The 20,896-nt window shown below is 41.3% G+C and overlaps 1 protein-coding gene across 17 annotated transcripts in view; it reads left to right on the top strand.

Moving 5' to 3' along the window:
• Positions 1-20,896, top strand: part of RBFOX1 (RNA binding fox-1 homolog 1) — a 1,503,477-nt gene that overhangs the window by 1,321,922 nt on the left and 160,659 nt on the right. For all 17 annotated transcript variants that reach the window (XM_045820711.1, XM_045820717.1, XM_045820712.1 and 14 more), the window contains one exon: positions 2,786-3,028. In XM_045820711.1, the coding sequence (XP_045676667.1) occupies positions 2,786-3,028 (243 nt within the window). The remainder of the gene's footprint in view (positions 1-2,785; positions 3,029-20,896) is intronic.

The raw sequence follows: 20,896 nt of genomic DNA, 5'->3' as shown, positions 1-20,896 counted from the left end.
CTCTTGATCTGGGACATGAAAGACAAGTAGAGACTAGCCAAGCAAGGGAGTAGAGGAGGACTTTCTAAGTGGAGGGGGCAAGGAATGGGAAGACTTGGTGGTGTCAGGAGGATGGAGTGACCATAGTCTTCCTGAGGGCAGGCCCTTCTTTCTCCCAAACCGAGAGAGCTCAGATCCTAGCAGAGAGCCCTTGCAGTTTTTCTGGAGCTTGTGGGACTAGACCACTCTTCCTAAGATTGCTCTGCAGTGAGGAAAGGCCATGTGATCAGTGTTCCCTTGAAAGTGTTTGTTGCTGAAGGTAGAGGGGAGAAATCTTTGTCTTTAGGGACTATCTCTGTCTACCATAGCTCCTGCGACCATGTTATGCTCCCCTATGAAACCACACCTGGAGTTCTCATAGGTCTTTCTTTCAATTCAGAGATGAACCTGGTGGAAGGGAAGGCAGGTTGAAAGAGACTTTTGGGCAGAAGTAGAATCTGTCACAATGAATTTCTCTTCAGAATGTCCTCAAGGTCCTAAAGTTTCTGGGGCTTCTTAAGAAGTAGCATCCATATGGAATTTTTGTATACAAGAATATAGATGCACAGCCCTAGAGAAGAAAAGGGTGTTAGTCATCTCAGAAACAGCAGAGGATTTTTTTTTTTATTAATCAAGACCCTTCTGGTTGTAAATAACAGAAAAATTAGCTTAAACAAAATAAAACATTGCTGATTCATGTGACTAAAACAAACAATGGCACTACTAACTGCAGGTAAAGCTGGACCCAAGACTTCAGATGATGTCACTGGGACTCAGTTGGTCTGTTTCTCAGTTTCTGGGTTCCATTTGCCTCTGAGTTGGCTTTGGCTTTAAGCAGGCCCTCTTCAAGGGGCAGTTCCTGGCAACTCCAGGCTGACATCATTTTTACAGCTGCCAATGACCTTTGAAAGAGAACTTCCTTCCCGCACTCCAGCAAAACCTCAGTGTTAAGCCTCATTGGAGTTACTAGGGCTTAACTCACTAACTGGTTTAGACAGATGTGCATGAACCCACAATCCCCATGACTGTGAGAATGGAACCCTTTGATTAGTCAGGTTAGATGATGTGACTGTAGCTGTGGGTCATAGGAGGTGGGGCTTAGCCACATCTGCACTAGACTGAGAGTAGAAATGTCCCCGCAAAAGAAAACCAAATACTTTTTTTGAAGAAAAGTGAAAACTGAGTGGCAATGACAATAAATGTTTTTGGGTTTGCTAGGGATGGACAGGGTTAAATTTTCACATTCAGTGATCCAGCCACAGCACAGACAGGCTCTGCTCAGCCCCAAATGCTGTGAAAACATGTTAGAAAGAAAGAAAGGGCTGTGCATTTCTGCTTCCATGGCACAGACATTTGGAGAAATTACTATGGGGGAGGACAGGGCCTGATGAGAATGTTTTCACTTGTAAAATGTTTTAAACTTAGCCTAAGCTTAGTTCTCATCAATGTGTCATATTTAACATTCTAATTAAGGTCCCCTCTAAACAAATGAACCAGCTCTGTGTGCTGCTCTGAGAATAAACTTCTTTTTACCCTCTATGTCATAATGTTTCGGCTACACCCAAGTTGCTTTAACCAAAGAGGTTCTCGAATGTTGGTGACAAGGATGGAGGAGATGTGAGCAATTCTGCCATTTCTGACCTGCTACTATTACATGGGGGCTGAAGTCACATGGATTGACCACAGACTGTGGGAAAGGCAGCCCTTTGGTGTGCTTAATTGCTAAGGTTCTTTTCTTTCCTGTCTCTTTGTGACCATACGATCCCATCCCTTGAGACCATGGAAAATTCAGACCTCTGGATTGTGGTTTCTGCCGCTGCTGTTGCTGTGTGTGTGTATAGGGTAGTAAGTTATGGGGGTGGCAGTGGGGGTGGAGGTGGAGAGAGATAGATGTTTCCTGAAATGGAAGCATTTGAATTCAGGGATTTTTAAAAAAATTCTTTTGACTTGGCTGTTATTATCACACTGCATGTTTTGCCTAGATCTGAAGGGTGAATTGTTATATAATACTCTGTGCTTATAAAAAATAAGGCAGGAGGTGGGGGGAAGCATTGACAAATGAGACTGAGTTAAGTCCAGCATTTCACAAAGATACTTAAATTGAGGATATCACAGAGTGCCATCTTTGTCCAAATTAGGCCCTGAATTTTCATCGGCTGCTTCATATTGGCTCTAGGAACATCCTCTGTCTTCTCTCTCTCTCTCTCTCCTCTCCACCCCCCTCACACACACACACACACACACACACACACACACATATTCTGGTCATTAAAAAGACCCCCTTCCCATTATGTGAGCCAAGACACATAAAACTTTCATTAAATTCAAATGCTTAGATAAATTGTCTCTCTACTCAAGAACAAGCATGTTCAATTTAATCTCTCCTGGCATTTGAAGTATCAAAGCAAGGCTCTGCTGTCACTGGAGACAACTACATGCTCACATGTCCCCAAATGCGAATGAAACAAGGAAGATCTGCCAGAAAAATCCAATCCAGTGGAACACAGATCCTCACAGTTTTTGGCTGTTGGGCTGGGACCTGAGGAAAGAGACTTCCCCTTCCCCAGCCTTGATTTCTGCATCTGTACAGTGGGGTTATACAAATGATGGTTACTACTTCCTTAGAGCGTCTAGTGACAATTAACTGGGATGCATCCATCTCAGGTCCTCAGCAAGTGCACACACCCACAAGGTGGGCCCTGGGGAGAGGTTCTGCTGGGCGGCCACTCACAGTTCTCACCTTCTCTCCACCTTTGTGATTTTTCAGGGTAATCAGGAAGCAGCAGCTGCCCCTGACACAATGGCTCAGCCTTATGCTTCGGCTCAGTTCGCTCCCCCTCAGAACGGCATCCCCGCGGAATACACAGCCCCTCACCCCCACCCGGCGCCAGAGTACACCGGCCAGAGCACTGTCCCTGAGCACACGTTAAACCTGTACCCTCCCGCCCAGTCGCACTCGGAGCAGAGCGCAGCGGACACCAGTGCGCAGACCGTCTCCGGCACCGCCACAGTAAGTGGGCTCCAGTCTTGGGGTGAAGGCGGGAGGGGTCAGGTGGGGCCCCCAGGATTCCAGGAGTGACAGTGGGGAGCACCCCTATCTAGCTGCCCTGTCCTTGCTATCCCAGCTCTGTAAAGTTCACCTCATCTATAGGGATCCTCTCCTATTACTTATTTAAACGGACACCGTGTGTGTGTGTGTGTGTGTGTGTGTGTGTGTGTGTGTAATCATACACTATGTAATCATTTTATAAATGGCTTTGTGGAAATATAATTTACATACCATAAAACTCACCAATTTTAGCTATACAATTCAGATTTTTTTGGTGTATTTATAGAGTTGTGCAACCATCACCACCATCCAATTTTGGAATATATCCATCACCCCAGACACAAGTCTTGTGTCCATTTGCAGCCACCCTGCATTTCTGCACCAGCCCTCCTTACCATAGCCTAATGTGTTAGAGATCCATCCTTGTTTATGTGTCCCTATTTCTTCCATTTTGTTGCTGAGCCCTGGTGTGTAGAGGCCTGGACTGCAAAGGAGCAGCATGGGAGAGGTTTGCAGGGCAGTGCAAGTGTTCTGTGCTCTGATGGTGGTGGTGACATGCCTGTACATACCAAAAGAGTACATTTTATTGCAGATGAATGGATTAAATCAATTAAAAACAAGACCACAACAATAAGAGGAAACATTTTAACATTATCATCAATGAAAACTAATGTTATTGGTTATTAATCAAAGATATTCCTAAACAAAAGTGCTAACATGTGAACCAAAGGGTTGCTGGTTCAATTCCCAGTCAGGGCACATGCGTGGGTTGCCAGTCAGGTGCCCTCTTGGGGGTGTGTGAGAGGCTACTGGTGAAAATGTATCTCTCACACATTGATGTTTCTCTCCCTCTCTGCTTCCCTCCCTTCCCATTTCTCTGAAAATAAATAAATAAAATCTAAAAAAAATTTCAAGAAAACTCTCATGACCTTGAATTATACAAACATTTCTTAAATAGGACATCAAAAGTATGTTCCCTAAAAGAAAAACAACCAATAAATTGGACTTCTTCAAAGTAAAAAACAAAAAGAAAAGAAAGAAATTTTGTGCACCACCTAAGATAACCATGTATACCAGAAGATGTATATGCACATTTGTGAAACCTTGTTATGCAGAATTCTTTAGAAGTTTGGGTTCACCAAGCCCCTAGTCTAGAATGTTTTCTAAATGCAAGGCAATTGTGCCTTTTTCTCCTGCCTCCAGGCCTCTGAAAATCCAATATTTTAAAGAAGTTTATTTTTTAAATTATTGATTGATTGATTTTAGAGAGAGAGGAAAGGAGGAAGGGAGAAAAAAAGAATGAGAGAGAGAGGGAAGGAGAGAGAAAAACACCAGTTTTTTTGTTCCACATATTTATGCATTCATTGGTTGATTCTTATACATAACCTGACCAGGGACTGAACTGGCAACCCTGACATATCAGGTGGTCCTCTAACAAACTGAGCTACCCAGGCAGAGCTAAGTTTATTGTTTTAAAGCATAATATTTTTCTTGCAACTAAAAGCAGAAGATGACTAACTTTGCTACCTGGTACTTAACCTGGAGGTTACATTTAGAGAATTTAAAAAATAATATATTAGAAATTTTTCTGTTGCTCACCCTGTTTTATTGTTGTACAAAACATAAAAGTTACCACTTTAATGTATACAATTCAGTGGCATTAGTACATTCACAGTGTAGTGCAATGATCATCATAATCCAATTCAAGAATATTTTCAGCACCCAAAGGAAACTCCATGCCCCTTAAGCAGACACTCTCCATTGTACCTTCCCCTGGTCCCTGGCAACCACTAATCTGCTATTGGTCTATATGGATTTGTTATTCAGGATTTTTCATAAAAAGGAAATTTTATATATCTATATATATATGCATATATATATGACTTTTTGTGTTCATCATCTTTCCAATAATAGACTATTTTGAAGGTTCATTCATATTGCAAAATATATCAGCACTGCATTCCTTTTTATGACTGAATACTATTCCATTGTATGGATAAACCATTCATTTATCCATTCATTCAGTGCACTTGGGTTGTTTCCACCTTTGGCTCTTGTAAATAGTGCTGCTATTGTCTTTTTGTGTCTACCTGCTGCTGTAACCTAGGGGTGAGTTTATTTAAATGTGCTTGCTGATTTTGCAGGTGTTTGTATTGTGTTGACTACCAGATGGTAGTGATGGAGTTGTTGTTTATTTGCTTGTTGGTTATTTTGTGATAATCAAGGTGGTAGGGTTCCAAGAGGCTATTTTAGGACTGAAAAAGGACATTCTTTGTTAAGCTTCAACATGTATCAACTATACTCATGCTTTGGAAGATTTATTCATTTCTTTCAGTCACACATTCACTCATTCATTCACAAATATTTATTAGACCTCTACCAGAGCCAGGACTCATACTAGGTAATGTGGTTGAATCAAACAGAAATTGTCCTTTCCCTTCTGTAATTTGGTGTGAAAGGCAGAGTGAAGGTGTGGTGATCAAACAGCTACATAAACACAAATTACAATCCATGCTCTTAAGAAAAAGACAGATACTTTGGGAGAATAAAAAAAGAGCAGAGGTGCTGCCTGCAAATGAGTAGTCTAGGTACCTTCCTTCAAGGAGATGATATTTAAGGTGAGGAGACAAAGATTTTCAGGCAGAAAGAATAACAAGGTCAATAGTCATGACCTTGACTCATTCAAAGAACTAAAAAGAGGCCAGTATATCTAGGGCATATGGAGAGAGTTTGGGGGTACAGTGGCAAAGGATGAAATGGAAGCAATCAGCAGGGTTCACATCCCACAGGCCTGCTGCATTCAGTAAGGAATGGCATTCCATGTCAGGAGTCGTGGAAAGATATTGAAAAGAGTTTAAGCCAGAGGAGTTACAAAATGAGAGTTTGAAAGAAAGGGTTAATGAAGCCTACCGTAAAGGAAATTTTAATCCATTTGGGGAGTTGACATACTCAACATCCTTCTCTCACAAACAGAACTCTTTAGAGATCAATGCAATTAAATTTAAGTAGCACGTTGCTGTCCACAGTACCCGGCACTGCGGTGAGATGGGCTGGTAAGCAGACAGCTCTCTTCCCTCCGAATGCTCCTGGGCCACTAGAGATAATAGGACATGTGTTCCATTAATTATTGTAATGTGACAAGTTCTAGAGCATAGGAACAATAGAATGATTTCTGAAACTGGGCAAACAACCCAGGAATCTGGCTCAGGCAATGCCAACGGTATTTGAATGGCTACGAGCACCTCTCTGAGTTGGAGTGTGTGAATTTGTGGTGGGGCTGATTAGCAGGTTACTTTATCTTCTTTAGCAATGTTTGGTGGTTCATACTCCTACAGGAAGTTTTATAGGAAAAGGAGCCATTATAAGCTGAAGGAGGTGGTTTTGTAGCTGAGCCTGAAAGATGGAAAAAGTGGCCATCTTGTCTTCTGCTACAAAGAATTATGTGCATATATTTTTCTCCCCTTTGACCAAAAAGGAAGATGCTTCTGCTATACGTGACCTACTTCTGAGTTGTGTTTTCCTGACCTGGCTGTGCAGAACATGGCCAATGAGAAGCTTACTTTGAATTGTCTCTGCATCCTCACACAGTTTCCAAGGGCACCTTCTCTCCCTCCAGGCTCTGCATTTCCCAAGGGAGGAATTTATCCTCCGAGTGGGTCAGACCCAAGGTTCTCCCACCCTTGAAAGATATGCCCCTGTATTAGCACACCTAAGTTCTTCCCTGTAGTTTAGTTGTATCTGGAATAACTCTAACTATTCTTCAACATAGAGGCATAGTGCTTAATGCCAATCTGAGGGCACTGTGTAGGCCATCACTTCTTTGAGAAACTGAGTAGTTTAGGGTAAGAGAAAAGATCCATCCATCTGCTAGGCTCCAAGAACTTCTAATATATGCACATGATTTAACATAAAGTACAGAATCTGTAAAAGGGAAGCAGGATGCACCCAGAACTCCCAACCAGAGCTGAGGAAAGCACAGACAGCAAAGACTTGGCAGGTCATCCTTTCAGTTCTCCAAGGGCTGAGATGAGTCCCTGCAGGACATTTTGCCGCTGAATGTCTATTTAATATAGGCTTCCAAACACATCATGGATCACTGTACTGACAGAGCAAATACTGTATTATATCAGATACTGCTCCTGACAAGGTATTTTACTTTTGACATATTATAATTCGAGATTTGCAAGTGGTGAATTCTCCACATATCTCCAATAGCAACTTACCTTCTATTTTTAACACCTCTACCGTCTGTTTAAAAGTCTCCCACCTGCTCTGAGATCTGATAGGAGAAATAATGTAGGTCTCAGAGCTTGTTCCCCAAGCTTTGGGCTCTATTGACAGAGAGAAGAGCTGTTTAAGGAACCGGCTTCTTAATCCTCAGCTGCTTTCACTGAAGCACTATGTCTCCAGACTTCATTAATGCCTTTAAGAAGATAAGACATTGGTGGGTGATGACTCCCTGTTCTTCAGCATTTACATATTGGCTCTCTTTTGCAAGTCAATTATGTAGCTAAGGTATGGGGAAAACTTCTCAATCCATTCCTTTTTGTTAATTAGCTATTATTATTATTTTTACTACTGCTGCTGCTGCTGCTACTACTACTATAGTAATTTAGTTTTGTAGTTAAAAAGCTACACATTAGAAACGGCTTTACAATGAAAACTAAAATATCCTAACACCCACAACCCCAGTTCTTAGTCTCCCTGATGGAAAGTACAGTTACCAATCCCTTATATTTTCCTTTAGAAGTGTTTTATGCAAATGAAAGCATACACCTGTGTGTTAGTTAGTTCAGGCTGCTATAACAGAAGTATTATAAACTAAATGGCTGAAAAAAAAACATTTATATCTGGTTTGGGGGCTGGGAACTCCAAGATCTTGGCACCAACATATTCAGGGTCTGATTAGGACCCACTTCCTGGTTCATAAACAGCATCTTCTCACTGTGTCTCCACAAGGAGGAAGGAGCTAGAAAACTCTCTGAGGACTTTTTTGTAAGGGCTCCACCCTCACAATCTGATCACCTCCTCAAGGTCCCTCCTTCTAATACTGTCATCTTGCAGGCTAGGATTTTAATAGATGCATACTGGTGGGACACAGTAATTCAGTCTATAGCAGCCTGCTTGTCTATCCCTATTTCTACCTTGTATCCATAGCCCTACCCTGCCTCCATTTATCCCTGACCCTATCCCTGTCTCTATCCTCTACCCCACCCTGCCTGTCTCTGTGTCTCTGTCTCTGTCTCTGTCTCTGTCTCTGTCTCTGTCTGTCTCTCTCTGTATTCTAACTTGCTCTGTCTCTAAATCAGTCTTGATATCCTTAACTTCTCACTAGTTACAGTCTCAAAATAACAGAACTGACATCTACTAAGCATCCAGTTTGGCACTTTTTAATATCTGGGAGATCACTCTGTACTTCATTCTGGTATCCAACTCATTCTTTTTCATGTTTGCCATGGACTTCAGTTTGTTTCTGGGGTTTATCTGGCAATGTTGTTATTCCCAATCAACTGAAGTGAACAGCTGGGTTCAAATATTGCTGTCCACCTCTGGGTGTCTCTGTGTGAATAGTTAAAAGATACATGGATTTTTAAAATGTAGACACAGTTCACATACCCCGCAGAAAGCCCACCTGCACCCATAGACAGTTTCTGGAAAAGTCTGCTGCCCACACCCTTACCCAATATAGCACACCATCTAGCTCTGGGCTCCTGGCCATTCAGTCTGCATGTGCTTGGGCATGGCTACCCCTAATGTAATTTCAGAGTGGTCTGGTGTCATGAGAAGGAAAGGGAAGGTGTACTTCTACTTACTGAGGCCTACTATGCTCTACAGATGATACTAGACACTCTTTTATCTCTCATCCCATTTTGTCCTCACACCAAACCTTTGAAATGATATTACTGCTCCCCATCTTATCCTGGGAAATTGGAGGGACAAAGAAGCTAATGATGTGGTGAGTTTGGGAGTGGCAGAGTCTAGATCCTTGTCCAAATCTGTCTGATGTCAAAGTCTACACTCTTTCCTCAATCTCCATGGTATTCCCTAGAAGGTCCCTGGGCCAACAGTTCAAATGACCGGTGCCTGAGACCAGGGCAAGTAATCTAGAATTCTTCCATGGGCCAGTTTCATCAGCCCAGCTCTCCAGTTCAGAGAAGCAAATCGGTTAAGGACCTGGGCTCTGGATTTGACCCTCTGCTCCACACTTTATTTTATTTTACTTATTTATTTTCAATTAGTTTACATTCACTATTATTTCATATTAGTTTTAGATGTACAGCATAATGGTTAGACATATTTCCCCGGATTTTTCCGCTATTCACCTGGCATTACACATAGTTATCCCATGTAATATTATTGACTATATTTCCCCTATTTTGTAACTACCAATTTATACTTTTTAATCCCTTCACTTTTTCTACCTAGTCTTCCAATGCCCCTCCTCTCTGGCAACCATCAGTTTGTTCTCTGTGTCTATGAGTCTGTTTCAATTTTATTTGTTTAGTTCATTATATTTTTTTATTGTTATTCAAGTACAGTTGTCTCCATTTTCCCACCACCACTTTTCCCGCCCCACCCAACCTCAACCTCCCACCTTCAATCCTCTCCCCTTTAACTCTGTCTATGAGTCCTTTATACATGTTCCTTGATGACCTAGATTTCACATATAAGTGAAATCATATGGTGTTTGTCTTTCTCTGCCTAACTTATTTCACTTAGCATAACACCCTAGAATATTACTCCACTGTAAAAAAGAAGGAAATCTTAGCATTTACATCTCTCTTCTCCACCATTGAAAAGCAGAAGGATCTCAGACTGGTTGTTTGACCTCTCTGATACTATTCCTATTGTCCCCTTCCTCTTTTGTGTGTCTGTTCTTCTCCAAACCACCTTCTATCTCCCTTCAACAACCATCCCAAATAAAGATAAGATACCAGAGAGTGCCTCTTCCTGGCTGAGGACTGTAGCCTCATGTGCTTACACTAAAAGCTTGGAAAAATCGTTCAGGGATGCCACGTCTAAAAATAGGACAAGGAGCTGTATAAAAACAGGAATCAGAGAATAATAATCTCAAAAATAATATTTTTTTCCTCAGTAGCATCAAACTATGTTCTAAGCACTTTGCACACAAAATCTCAAGTAATCTTGACTCTTCATCACCAAAAAATACATATGCATGAAGAATTATCATCCCCGTGTTGTAATTGAGGAACCCGAGGCAAGTAACCTCCTAAAAGTCACTGTAGCTAACAGGTAGGGGCTGGAGCTCAAAACTGTGCATGTCAGACTCAAGACCAAACTCTTAAGGGCTCAAAACCTAGAGGGCATCCCCCAGGCATGCCTGGGCACACATGCCAGCTCTTCTGTGGATAGATTGCTGTTGAGAGAAGAAATACTTGGCTGGCGAAGTACTCATTTCGCCCTGGGAGGACCCCAGCAGACCCAAGCATGTGCAATATCACAGGCTTAGAGTGTGCTCTTATTTGGGACCTGTGCCTTGAGCAATTTCTAATAACATGTTTTGGTGGCTTCAAAATTGTCTTTTCAGATGACAGTGTGGCTGGGCTGTTTTGTCAATACCAGTTCAATTTTCCTAAGGTTTACATTTCCTTTAAAGACACAGGTACTACCTCTTATTCCCTCATGAGGCTGAGTATTATGCTTCTGCCTCTGTATATGCTTTAGAATAAATGGCTCATGTCTTTCAAAGTAAATTAAAGCCCTTTGTTACCCAATACCAGGGTAATTTTATTGTTCTAAATCCCTTGTTCACCAGAGTGCCCCATTCTGGTGGGTCAAAAGGCATGGCTGATCCAAACTTAGGATAATTCTGAAAGGAGCAGGTAACTCTATGAGTATCAGAGATCCATGTCTAAGGGTCTGGGACTGGGGCTACAGCCTTGAATTTGGGTAGAATTGAAGGTCTTCATGGCAGATTGGAAAAAGTGGCACTGGATAAACACCCTTAGGTGTTATCAGAAGCAGTAAAGTATCAAGATAAAGAGCTTGGAGTTTCTACTTTAGTTCTGACAGAGTGGGACCAATGGTCCATGATATAACCTCACTTTCCTCCTTGGTGTATGTGAAGTTTAGAGTAGTGGTGAAATCCTGAGGATAATGCCAGTGACAAGCTGAGCATAGTGGTGGGCACATAGAAAACACTCTAACCCATGAACCATTGCAATTATGAGATAATCACATCATTCATAAGGGGAAATCAGTGTCCTCCCCTGTCCTGAATTCTTCATTATAATTTTTGCAGGAGAATAAATCCATCATAAGAATCATGGAATTTTATGCCTTGAGAGTCAAATGAAGACTCAAATTCCCACATTTATTTTAGAAGTAGTTCTTTTATTTAATGATTTTCATACAAGTAGTTTTCAATCACTCATGCCTGACTACAGCTGATTGATGCAAGCTGTTCATTAACCCTAGTTGAGGTCATGGTTGAACAAGATTAAGATATATTAGAGAAATTTATGACTGATGTGTTTCTTTCATAAGGACCAACAACATCTTGCTTTTGAGGAAAGATATGACATATGCTGAGTTTGAGTTAATGTTTTCTTGTAATTGTCATATTTCAATTGCAAGTCTTGAAGCCATCTGAAAAGTTTTATCGTGATTTTCTCTTCCGTGTTTTGTGCTTTTTCATACCCGTACTCATTGTCATCAATTTTACCTTCTCAGTATGAATAAGCAGTCTCTACACTTGATTAAGATGTTAGTCTGTGAGCAAGTATCAGCACACAGTATAATTTGTGTGTTGGAAGTAATGATTGGATAATTTGAAGATGAAGTGGGCTGTCTATGAGCTTATTCAAATGACTTGTTTAGGTGGTTGATGAACCTAACTGCTTTTCATAGCTCATAGCTCCATTAGGTACTTTTGTTTCTTTTGTTTGTTTATTTTAAAATGCATTTAGAAGCAGGCATTAATCTGTTTTGTGGGCAATATTTGAATCATTCAGTAACCAACCATCAGCTCCTACTCTTAATTTGTGACCATACACTGTGCAAGTTTATAATGAATTCATATAAATTCTATACTCTATTTGGGTTCTAGGCTGAAGAAAGAAATTAGCTGTGCTCTGTTAACTGAGGGTTCATAGATGGTTCAGCCTAACCTCTAAGCATTAGAGCTGGAGGGAATCAAAGAGCTCACCTAGTCCAACCTTCTGATTGCACAGATGTAAGAGGATCACATAAGTTAGGGGCTGAAATTCAAATAGTGTCAGGCCCAGGCAAGTAATGTACATGTCTGAGAGAGATTGGTTTATGATGGAGACATAGGCAAAAGAAATGACTAATATCCCCCATTAATATGGGATAATAAAACATAGGCATGCTTCTCTATGACCTTTGGTGGGGACCCTGTGGTAGTCTAGGTGACACATAGTCCATCCAAAGGGAGTGCCCCAGTGAGTGATCTAACCACTGCCACATTAGAATGCACACACAGCATTACAATATTGTTTTATTTTCTCAAGAGCTAACAACAATGTGGATTTTTATGTGCTTTCCTCTTCGCTCCTGCTTTACTCATTTTTGTTATCTGCACAGATACTGAGTTTATAACACCTGACTTAATCTTGTAACCATAATTTATTTTTTTAATAAGAGGTGAAATTAGGAACTTTAACCCTTCAAGGAAGTTATATTTCAGGTTTGTATATAGAAAGGACACCTTTGATACTTCAGTGTGGCAGTGCAGAAATTCATAGAATTCTAGACCTTGAAAGGACCATCTTCATTTATGCACAATACAGGGTTCAGAGAAGAAAAGTGGCCTACCTGAGTCACACCGTGAATAACATAGCAGAAACCAGAACAGGGACATCCTAAAAGAAAATTTCTACTGAGCCACGCCCCCCTACCCATGTATTCTACTTGCTTTGACCACCTTGTTTTTTTCTTTTTTTTTTAATCTATTTCCTGGATTCTGCAGTAGTTTTCAAAATCCAGTTACTCAGAGTTATTGCCATGTTGAAATAAACAAGACCCGAGTGACCCTCCCAGAGAGTGACCCTGCCTCTAGGATCAAGTCAGGCTCTGTGAGTTGAGGCTCCGTTTCTCTTTGACATTCTATTTTGGTTCCCAGCCAAGGGTTTCAGCCACGAGTAGGCCTTACCCTCAACAGAGGCTTCCGGACTTCCAAAAGAGTCTTTATTTTATCTAGTTCACTCCTGCTGGGCCTGGTGATTGTATTGATGGGCTTATGCTCACTCAGTAGTGCTGTGTGTTCCAGCCACCTTCAGTGCCAACCGCTCCTGTGTCAAAACACTCTGACTAGTGTCTGGGTTTTCACCATTGTGTCCCTGAAGAGCATGGAGGCTGTCAGATTGTTAAGCATAGCCTTGATATAGAGCTCGGTTGAGTCAATACACCAGCTCCCAGAGAGGCAGAAGCTTGAAGGCTGGGTTCTCCCCCACAGTAGATTAATAAACTCTTGTGAGATAGGTGAGCCAGCAGCATGGAGACCACACTGAAACTCTCATGGTCTCTCCAGCTCCTGTACTTTGGCAAGAAGGTCACTATAACCCAGACAGTAAGCCACCCCTCGGGCATCAGGAACAGAATGTACCTAGGCTTGAGGACCTGACTTTTCTTTGCTCTCCAAATCCTTGGGACAAAGCTACAAGGGCAAGTTCATTCCCCAATAAACCAAGGTTTGCAGACAGTATGGTTCAAAATAAATCAGGCAATCAGGACCAAGGTAATTTGAAGGCTTAAATGTTGCAGACTTGTTTTGGAAGCAAATAGGCAGTTCTCCTTAGGAAAAAAAATCATAGATTTAGTTGCGAATAAGACAATTCAAAGAGTTTGGGCTGCCCTGTTCTTTTAAAAGGGAGAAATGTAAATGTGCATCCTGATTGGTAAATGCAGAAAAACAGACAAATTTCTTAGACCAAAAGGAAGAAAAAAAAAAGAAGAGGCAACTATATTTTCTAATAATATATAGATAGCAGTAACTAGCAGTTAGTGAGCACATACTAGATGCCTAGTGCAGTGATGCTACAGGCTTCATGTGCATGATCTGATTGAATCTTACAGCACCCACAGTAGGTGGGTACCATAATTAATCCCTTGTTACCTGGGTGAGAAAACCAGGGCACAGAGAAATGAAGGAGATTTCCCAAGGTTATGTTACAAAGCTAATAAAGGCAGAGTTGGTATTCAAAGGCAGCCAGTCCGACCCCAGTGTGCATTCCCTCACTCACTCCTCCAGCCATGCACAATGCTGCACATGTTGTTCTCATTCCATAACCCATCAAGGGACCAGTGTGATGATGTCAAAATTGCAGATGAGGAAACAGAGACACAGATGTTAAATGACTTGCCTCAAGGCCATACAATTAATAGAGGAAGCTGACCTGTCAGGTCACTCTCTCACAACAGTCTGTTGCCTTCCTGGAGGAAAATAGCTTCTGCCCCTCTGGGAACTTGTGCAGTGGCTCTGGACCTAGCTCTGTATCAAAACTATGATATAACAATATAACAATTAATGAATTAGTTAATCAGCAGAGGCCTGAAGGATTTCTAAACCCATATTGTATGACTCCCCATCAGAAATAGTTTATTTTACCTAAGTAATATTCCTGCTATTTTAATCATGATAATATCATTGCAGACAAATGTCCTAACAAACTTTGTCCCTGTAATTCTGTGTTTAGCTCGAAACTGCCACAGTTCACACACACACACACCCTCCCCATCAGGTGGCCCGTGGAGTGAAAGGGGACTTTACACTATTTGGCAAGCTGACTAGGGGAAGCCTGGATCTCCCAGAGAAACCTGCTACAAGGAAATCGCTAATTATAACCCAAATTGTATTTGACTTGTGCATCTTTGCTTCATATTATAACACTGTAATTTAAAGAGATTGTTCCCTGGCCTTTTTCAGGAGGGAGATTAACTACCATTTTTTACTAGAAAAGTAGTGGTAATGGTAATGACAGGAGGTGGGTCCCACCCCCCTCTTTTCCCTCTAATTGGCTTGCAAGTGGGAGTCAGGTTAGCAATTATGCAAGGAGTTGCCTGAGGTTCCAGGCAGTGTCTCTGGGTGACACTCATCTGGTGGCTGCACAAAAAAGAAAGAGATAATGGGGGTGGGGCAGGCTTGGGGGGATGAGCCCCAGAGAGCCTCCTCTACTACAGGAAATGGCAGTTTGGAGACAAGAGGGTGGTAAAGTATGTTGGATTAAGGTATGAGGGAGCTGGATTTGGGGACTGTCTCCTGTTTTGAGTCCATGATGCTGTTGGCAGTGAAGACTGGAAGGGACCTGGTCAGAGGTTGGAAAGAGGAGTTAGAACAGTCCTGAACCCCAGAGCCTTGGCTATCTCTCTGCCTGGTCCAGCTGTCCATGGGACCCAGAACCCCTTACCAGCCCTCCCTTTCCTTTCTTCTCTCCAGGCTTCTTCAAGTCTTTATTATCGGTGTTAACTAGCTGGACTGAGGGTCTGAAAACTATGACGAGTGGATCAATTCTGGCCCATGGCCTGTTTCTGTCGATAAAGTTTTATTGGAATTCAACCAATCCATTCATGTATTGTCTGTGTTGCTTTTGCTTTTTCAGAGTTGAGTAATTACAATAGAGATATATGGCCACTATGCTGAAACTACTTACCACCTGGCCCACTACATAAAAAATTTGCTGACCAGTAATCTAGGGCAAAGTTTATATATTATTTGCCTGGACTTTATTCAGACCTCAGGCCTGGTTTGTTTGAGCTCACAAATGGAATTAATTACCTACATTTTAAAATAGAAGACTTCCAAATAATATCTATCTTTGGTTAAAATTGGAAAAGTCTAGAAAATATGGCAATAATATGTTAATCTTGAAGATGGGCTGTTCCCAAGACTCTTTGTCATAATCCCCACAACCCCCTGAAGTGTTTACCAAGCTCATGCCCCACCCCATCTGTGTGGACTGACCCATATAAGTATTTGAGTTAGACCAGGTCATCTGGGTCTTCCAGATTTTTTAAATAAAATAATTGCAATTTCTCCCCGACCAATGAATGACATTTGTCTTATTCTTCCTTTCCATCAAACTGCACTTCCCTTTGAGACTGGCAAAAAATATATTTGTGTAATGCCAGAATATAGTGAATACCAAAGTTGTTCTATCAGGAATAGAGCATCCCTTCCACCTTCAAATGCACATCCACACACATATATACACACAAACTGCCCATGTTCTCTCAAAAAAAAACAAACAAAAGTTTTTTGGAGTTCAAACTTATATCACTATTGGCTTTGTTTTCAATCAAGCAGAATTAGTAAATATTATTATGAGTATCACAATTATTGTTAGTAGGATAACTAAAAATAGTTTGGGGCAGTGTATTTAACCTTTAAGTCCATTAATTCTAACTCTAATGGCAGGTGGTATTAACCCCATTTCACAGATAAGGAAAACAGAGACTCAGAGAGGTGATGTACATTGTTCTGGGTTGCACCAGCAGGTAATGAGATGCATGGTACTCAAATAACCCATGGCAGCAGTTTAAACACATAGGCACAGACAATGGAACCAACCCTTAACTAAAGTAGGCCACTGATGCCTAACTCCAGAGTTGACATGTGGAATGTAGTTAAGTCCCAGAATCACTTTCCCTACAGCTAGAACAATTGATCCTAAGAAGAGCCCCTGAAGCCTTAGTTACAGCCACTGAAGGTCAGTTTTTGGAAAATAGCCATTTAAGCATGTTTTGTTGCCCTTAACAAATCTGCAGAGACTTTTTTTCCCACCAGCTTAGCCAACTCTGCAAAGGGAGAATTTATGGTGAGCGGGTGGGGGAAATTACAGGTTTCTTTTTCACAATAAGGGTTCATAGGGTGGGAGAGCACCCATGGCAGGGGGAAACCTGGCACAAATTCCAGCACAGAGCCCTGCCTGGGCTGCACAGGAATCTCAACTTTCCCTGGCGTGTGTATGGCTTTAGGGATCCCTGTGAGTTTCCTTCTGCAGTTTGGATATTGAGTTCTGCAGGCTTTCTGAGGATTCACAGTGGCCTGACATTGGGGCTGAGCCCTTGATAATGACACTGTAGACACAAGGTAATTACAGATCCGTTATTTCCCAAGTCAGGCTAAGTGGACCTCTGATTATTATTCTGAGTATAATAGGAGCATAACCAGCACTGAAGGGAAATTGTACTCTCTATTTTATTAACCACTTTTATATTCCCTTGTGCATGGCTATGATGCTATGAAATCTCCTTAAATGTGATATTACTCAATATAATACAATAATAATGCACACACTGTAATGTATTGGATTACTTTACAAACAGCCCTTGTGAAATGGAAATCCCCATCACCTCCCTGGACCAGCTCAGGGGCTGGGCTTGCAGGCCCTCTCTGTGGCTGGGAGCCTGGAGTATACTTTCACAGTCACTTAGGTTTTCATAGCTATAAGCAATTGGCCCACATCATTTTTATTCACAGTGGGATGTGGACTTAGCCACGTTCCAACATCTCACTGTATGTGGCAGCTCAGAAATGCAAACAGTTTTTGAGACCTCAGCCTACTTTGAAAATGAACTGGGTTAGATGGCATCAAAAAGGAAACCAGGTAGATAGATAGGAGACCTTCCATGCTGGAATTAAATTCTGAAGTATTTGTAATTGCCTTTGCTGGAGCTTCTATCAAATCTTTACTTTTATTCCCAGCCTCTGTTCACTTAAAAGCCCTTTCACGACACCACTTCAACACTAGAGCAGGGAACTCTCTTTGTGTGCTGTATGAGCCTTGAAAATTCACCTCTGTAGCATCTCAAACATTGTTTATTTCACTTTTGCAATATGTCACAATATACATTAATCTATTAAATGCACAACCAAAATTTTTACAATAAGTTAAAGCTTTATTTTCACAATATAGCTATAAATTCCTTAAGGATGACATTGTACCTTGTTTGTCCTTTTTATTCTTTGTGTCAAGCACAGTGTGGGACACAAGGTAGATGCCCAACAACTGTGTGTTATTTATTTATCTATGAATATTTCTTGAGTTCTTACTATTTGGGAGGCATAATGCTGAGCCTTGGAGGCACAAGAGTGAATGGAAGATGTGTGTTTTTCAAGGAAACTATAGTCTAGTAAAAAACATAAATATACACAAAGAAACAAAAATAACTCACATAATTAAATGATTACATTTGTGGATAATGTCATTAAAGCAAGGAAAGAAACAGTACTTATTTCTTTCCAATATGACAAGGATGTCATTGTTGTAGCTTGAAATGGCCATGGCGAGAATGTTTACACCATGGAAATTGGCAATGATAATTAATAATCAGGGCTTTTTGGGTTTTGTTCTTTGCAGAGCTGGTTGTTGATCAGTTTCTACCACACACACCAGTGGCAGGAAGAAACTTGGCATATTCAATTGAAAGAAAGTCAGTGTGCCTCGGTTGGGGGTACAGGGAGAAGATGGCCCAAGATGAGGATGGGGAAGTGGGCAGGGGACACTCACGTGAGGCCTTGTCAGCCATTTGGAGGGTAGCATACTCATTCTTTGTACAGTGGGAGGCCACTGGAGGATTTTAAACAAGAGAATGTTATGAGTAGATTTTGCTTTTTGATCTGACAGTAATGTGGAAAATGGATTAGAGGGGTACAATAATGAGGGGTGAGGGGAAGTGGCAGAAAGAACCACTAGTGAACTAGTGCAATGGTCCAAACAAGAGAAGTCAACATGGCTTAAAAATGAGTTGGCTGCAAGATGTAAGAAGAGGGCAGGGTTCAGGGTGACTCCAAGTTTGGGCACAAGTGCATGCCCACTCCAACAAAGCTAGATCTTGGTGAAGATGAGGATTATCTTCCAAGGAGTAGAAGGAGCTGAGATAAAAAATTTTAATTTGTGTGTTTGTGGATGTGTGTGTTAATTTTGAGATGCTCGTGAGTCACCTAGGTGCACCATTAAGCAAGTCCATTTCTTTATCTTTATTCCTTTATCTTTAAAATGGATAGAATAATATCTCACCTGGTAGCTGTGATTCTTAACTGGATTGATGTATATAAAAGTACTTGGCATATAGGCATCAAGGGATCAATTTTAGTTGAACCTGAATTTTTGACACATTTAATCTGTGCCCTTTAAAGAGTTGGACAGCCAGACTGGATTAATTGATAATGTTTTAGGTTTGGTCTGAAACACACAGAGTTTCTATAATTGAGTCACAACATATGGTGTCATGTGGGTAGGGTGTGAAGCTAGAAGTCTTTAAGTCCAACTGCAGCTTGGGCATTCACTTAAGCAAGTCATTCAGTGCAGTGGGTAAGATCACTACCTATGGGGTTAGGTTATCTTGGTTTTAACCCTATTCATGCTATCTGTTCACAAGTTAAACAAATTACTTAATCTCCCTAAGCCTCAATTTTTATACTGCAATTGTCTGCATATAGGGCTTTTGTGACTAAGCCTGGCATATAACTGGCACTCAGTCAACAGGGGCTATGATTAGGCATCACTTGAGTCTTGGTTTTCCCATCTTTTAAATGGGCATGATAATAATCTATGACCTGCCTCTACATTAGAGTAGCTATCAAATGACCAAATAGTCTGCTAGGGCTCTTTGTAATGCATATCAGTTCCACATGTGAACTTTTGATACAAGTTTGGGGTAGAATAGTGCCTTGTAATTTAATTCTCAGAATGGCCTTCAAGTATATATGAAATTATGCTATTTTTGCAAATGAGAAAATTGAGGCCTGGAAAGTTGACATGACTTGGCCAACTTTCCCAAAGTCACAGCACTTGTATGTGGAATGTCCAAATCTACAACCTATTCTAATAGTCACAACTCTATACCATTTCCCCTGCAGGCCTCGCTTAAGAAGCTGGAAGAATAGAGAAGCCATTGGGTTTGGGGTGAGGGAACTAAGGCAAGATGTACCTGGTTCTATAAGATATATCCATCCTGCCCCTACCAAGGGAAGTAGGAATCAGGAAATGCTGGCTTCTGACATGACTTCACCCAAACCCTTATCCTTGCACCCATCTCAGGAATAGTGTTTGGAATTAACAGAGAAAGCAAGAGACTAGCCACATGCCCCCCTTGCCCGCCCCCCACCACCAGGTGCAGATTTCCAGTTAGGTGCAGACTAGAGGCTTTGGAAACTGTATTGGAAAAACAGTTCTGGATAAATTAATTCCTGTGATATATTATGCATGAGTGGAAATACATGATATTTTTAAACAATGGAAATGAGAGAATCTGCCTCTTGGGCATTAATCCCAATTTCATTTAATTTGGAAAACATTTATCGACACCTACTGTGTGCCAGATCCTTGCTGGGAAACAGAGATGAATCAGACATGGTCCATGCCCAGGAACAGTGAGCAATCAATGGAGGCACCTGCTGATGATCAGCACTGGCTTAGACCTGGAGATCAGGAGACAAGAGGCATCATGAGTGCTGTCTGTCATGGAGGGTACACCTCCTAATAGAAGACTCAAGAAGACCTGCAAATGAGCATCAGCTAAGGAAAGATATCTCTCCCATGGTTGCAATTGTATAGTTTGCTTCCATTTATGCTACTCCCTGTCAACCAGGTTGTTATTTAAGACCTTCTACCTTCCAGCCCCTCTGAAATCTTAATCAACCAATGAGGATACAGTTTTCACAAACCCACCTAGACACTTCCCAAGTCTGTGAGCACCTCAGATCTTGGTCAAGTCACTTAAGCTTCAAAAGATAGAGATACTGTATAGAAGCCTATATCACAATATCTTGCATATTATGCTAATGCATTGCTGGGAGTCACCCTGATGGTAATATTGATAACAGTAACCTTGAAAATTATCATT

The sequence above is a fragment of the Phyllostomus hastatus genome, unplaced genomic scaffold, assembly GCF_019186645.2.
Source record: "Phyllostomus hastatus isolate PE091 unplaced genomic scaffold, TTU_PhHast_1.1 phas_scaffold_442, whole genome shotgun sequence".
NCBI classification, from domain to species: Eukaryota; Metazoa; Chordata; class Mammalia; order Chiroptera; family Phyllostomidae; genus Phyllostomus; species Phyllostomus hastatus.
This window is presented reverse-complemented; position numbering and strand designations above follow the sequence as displayed.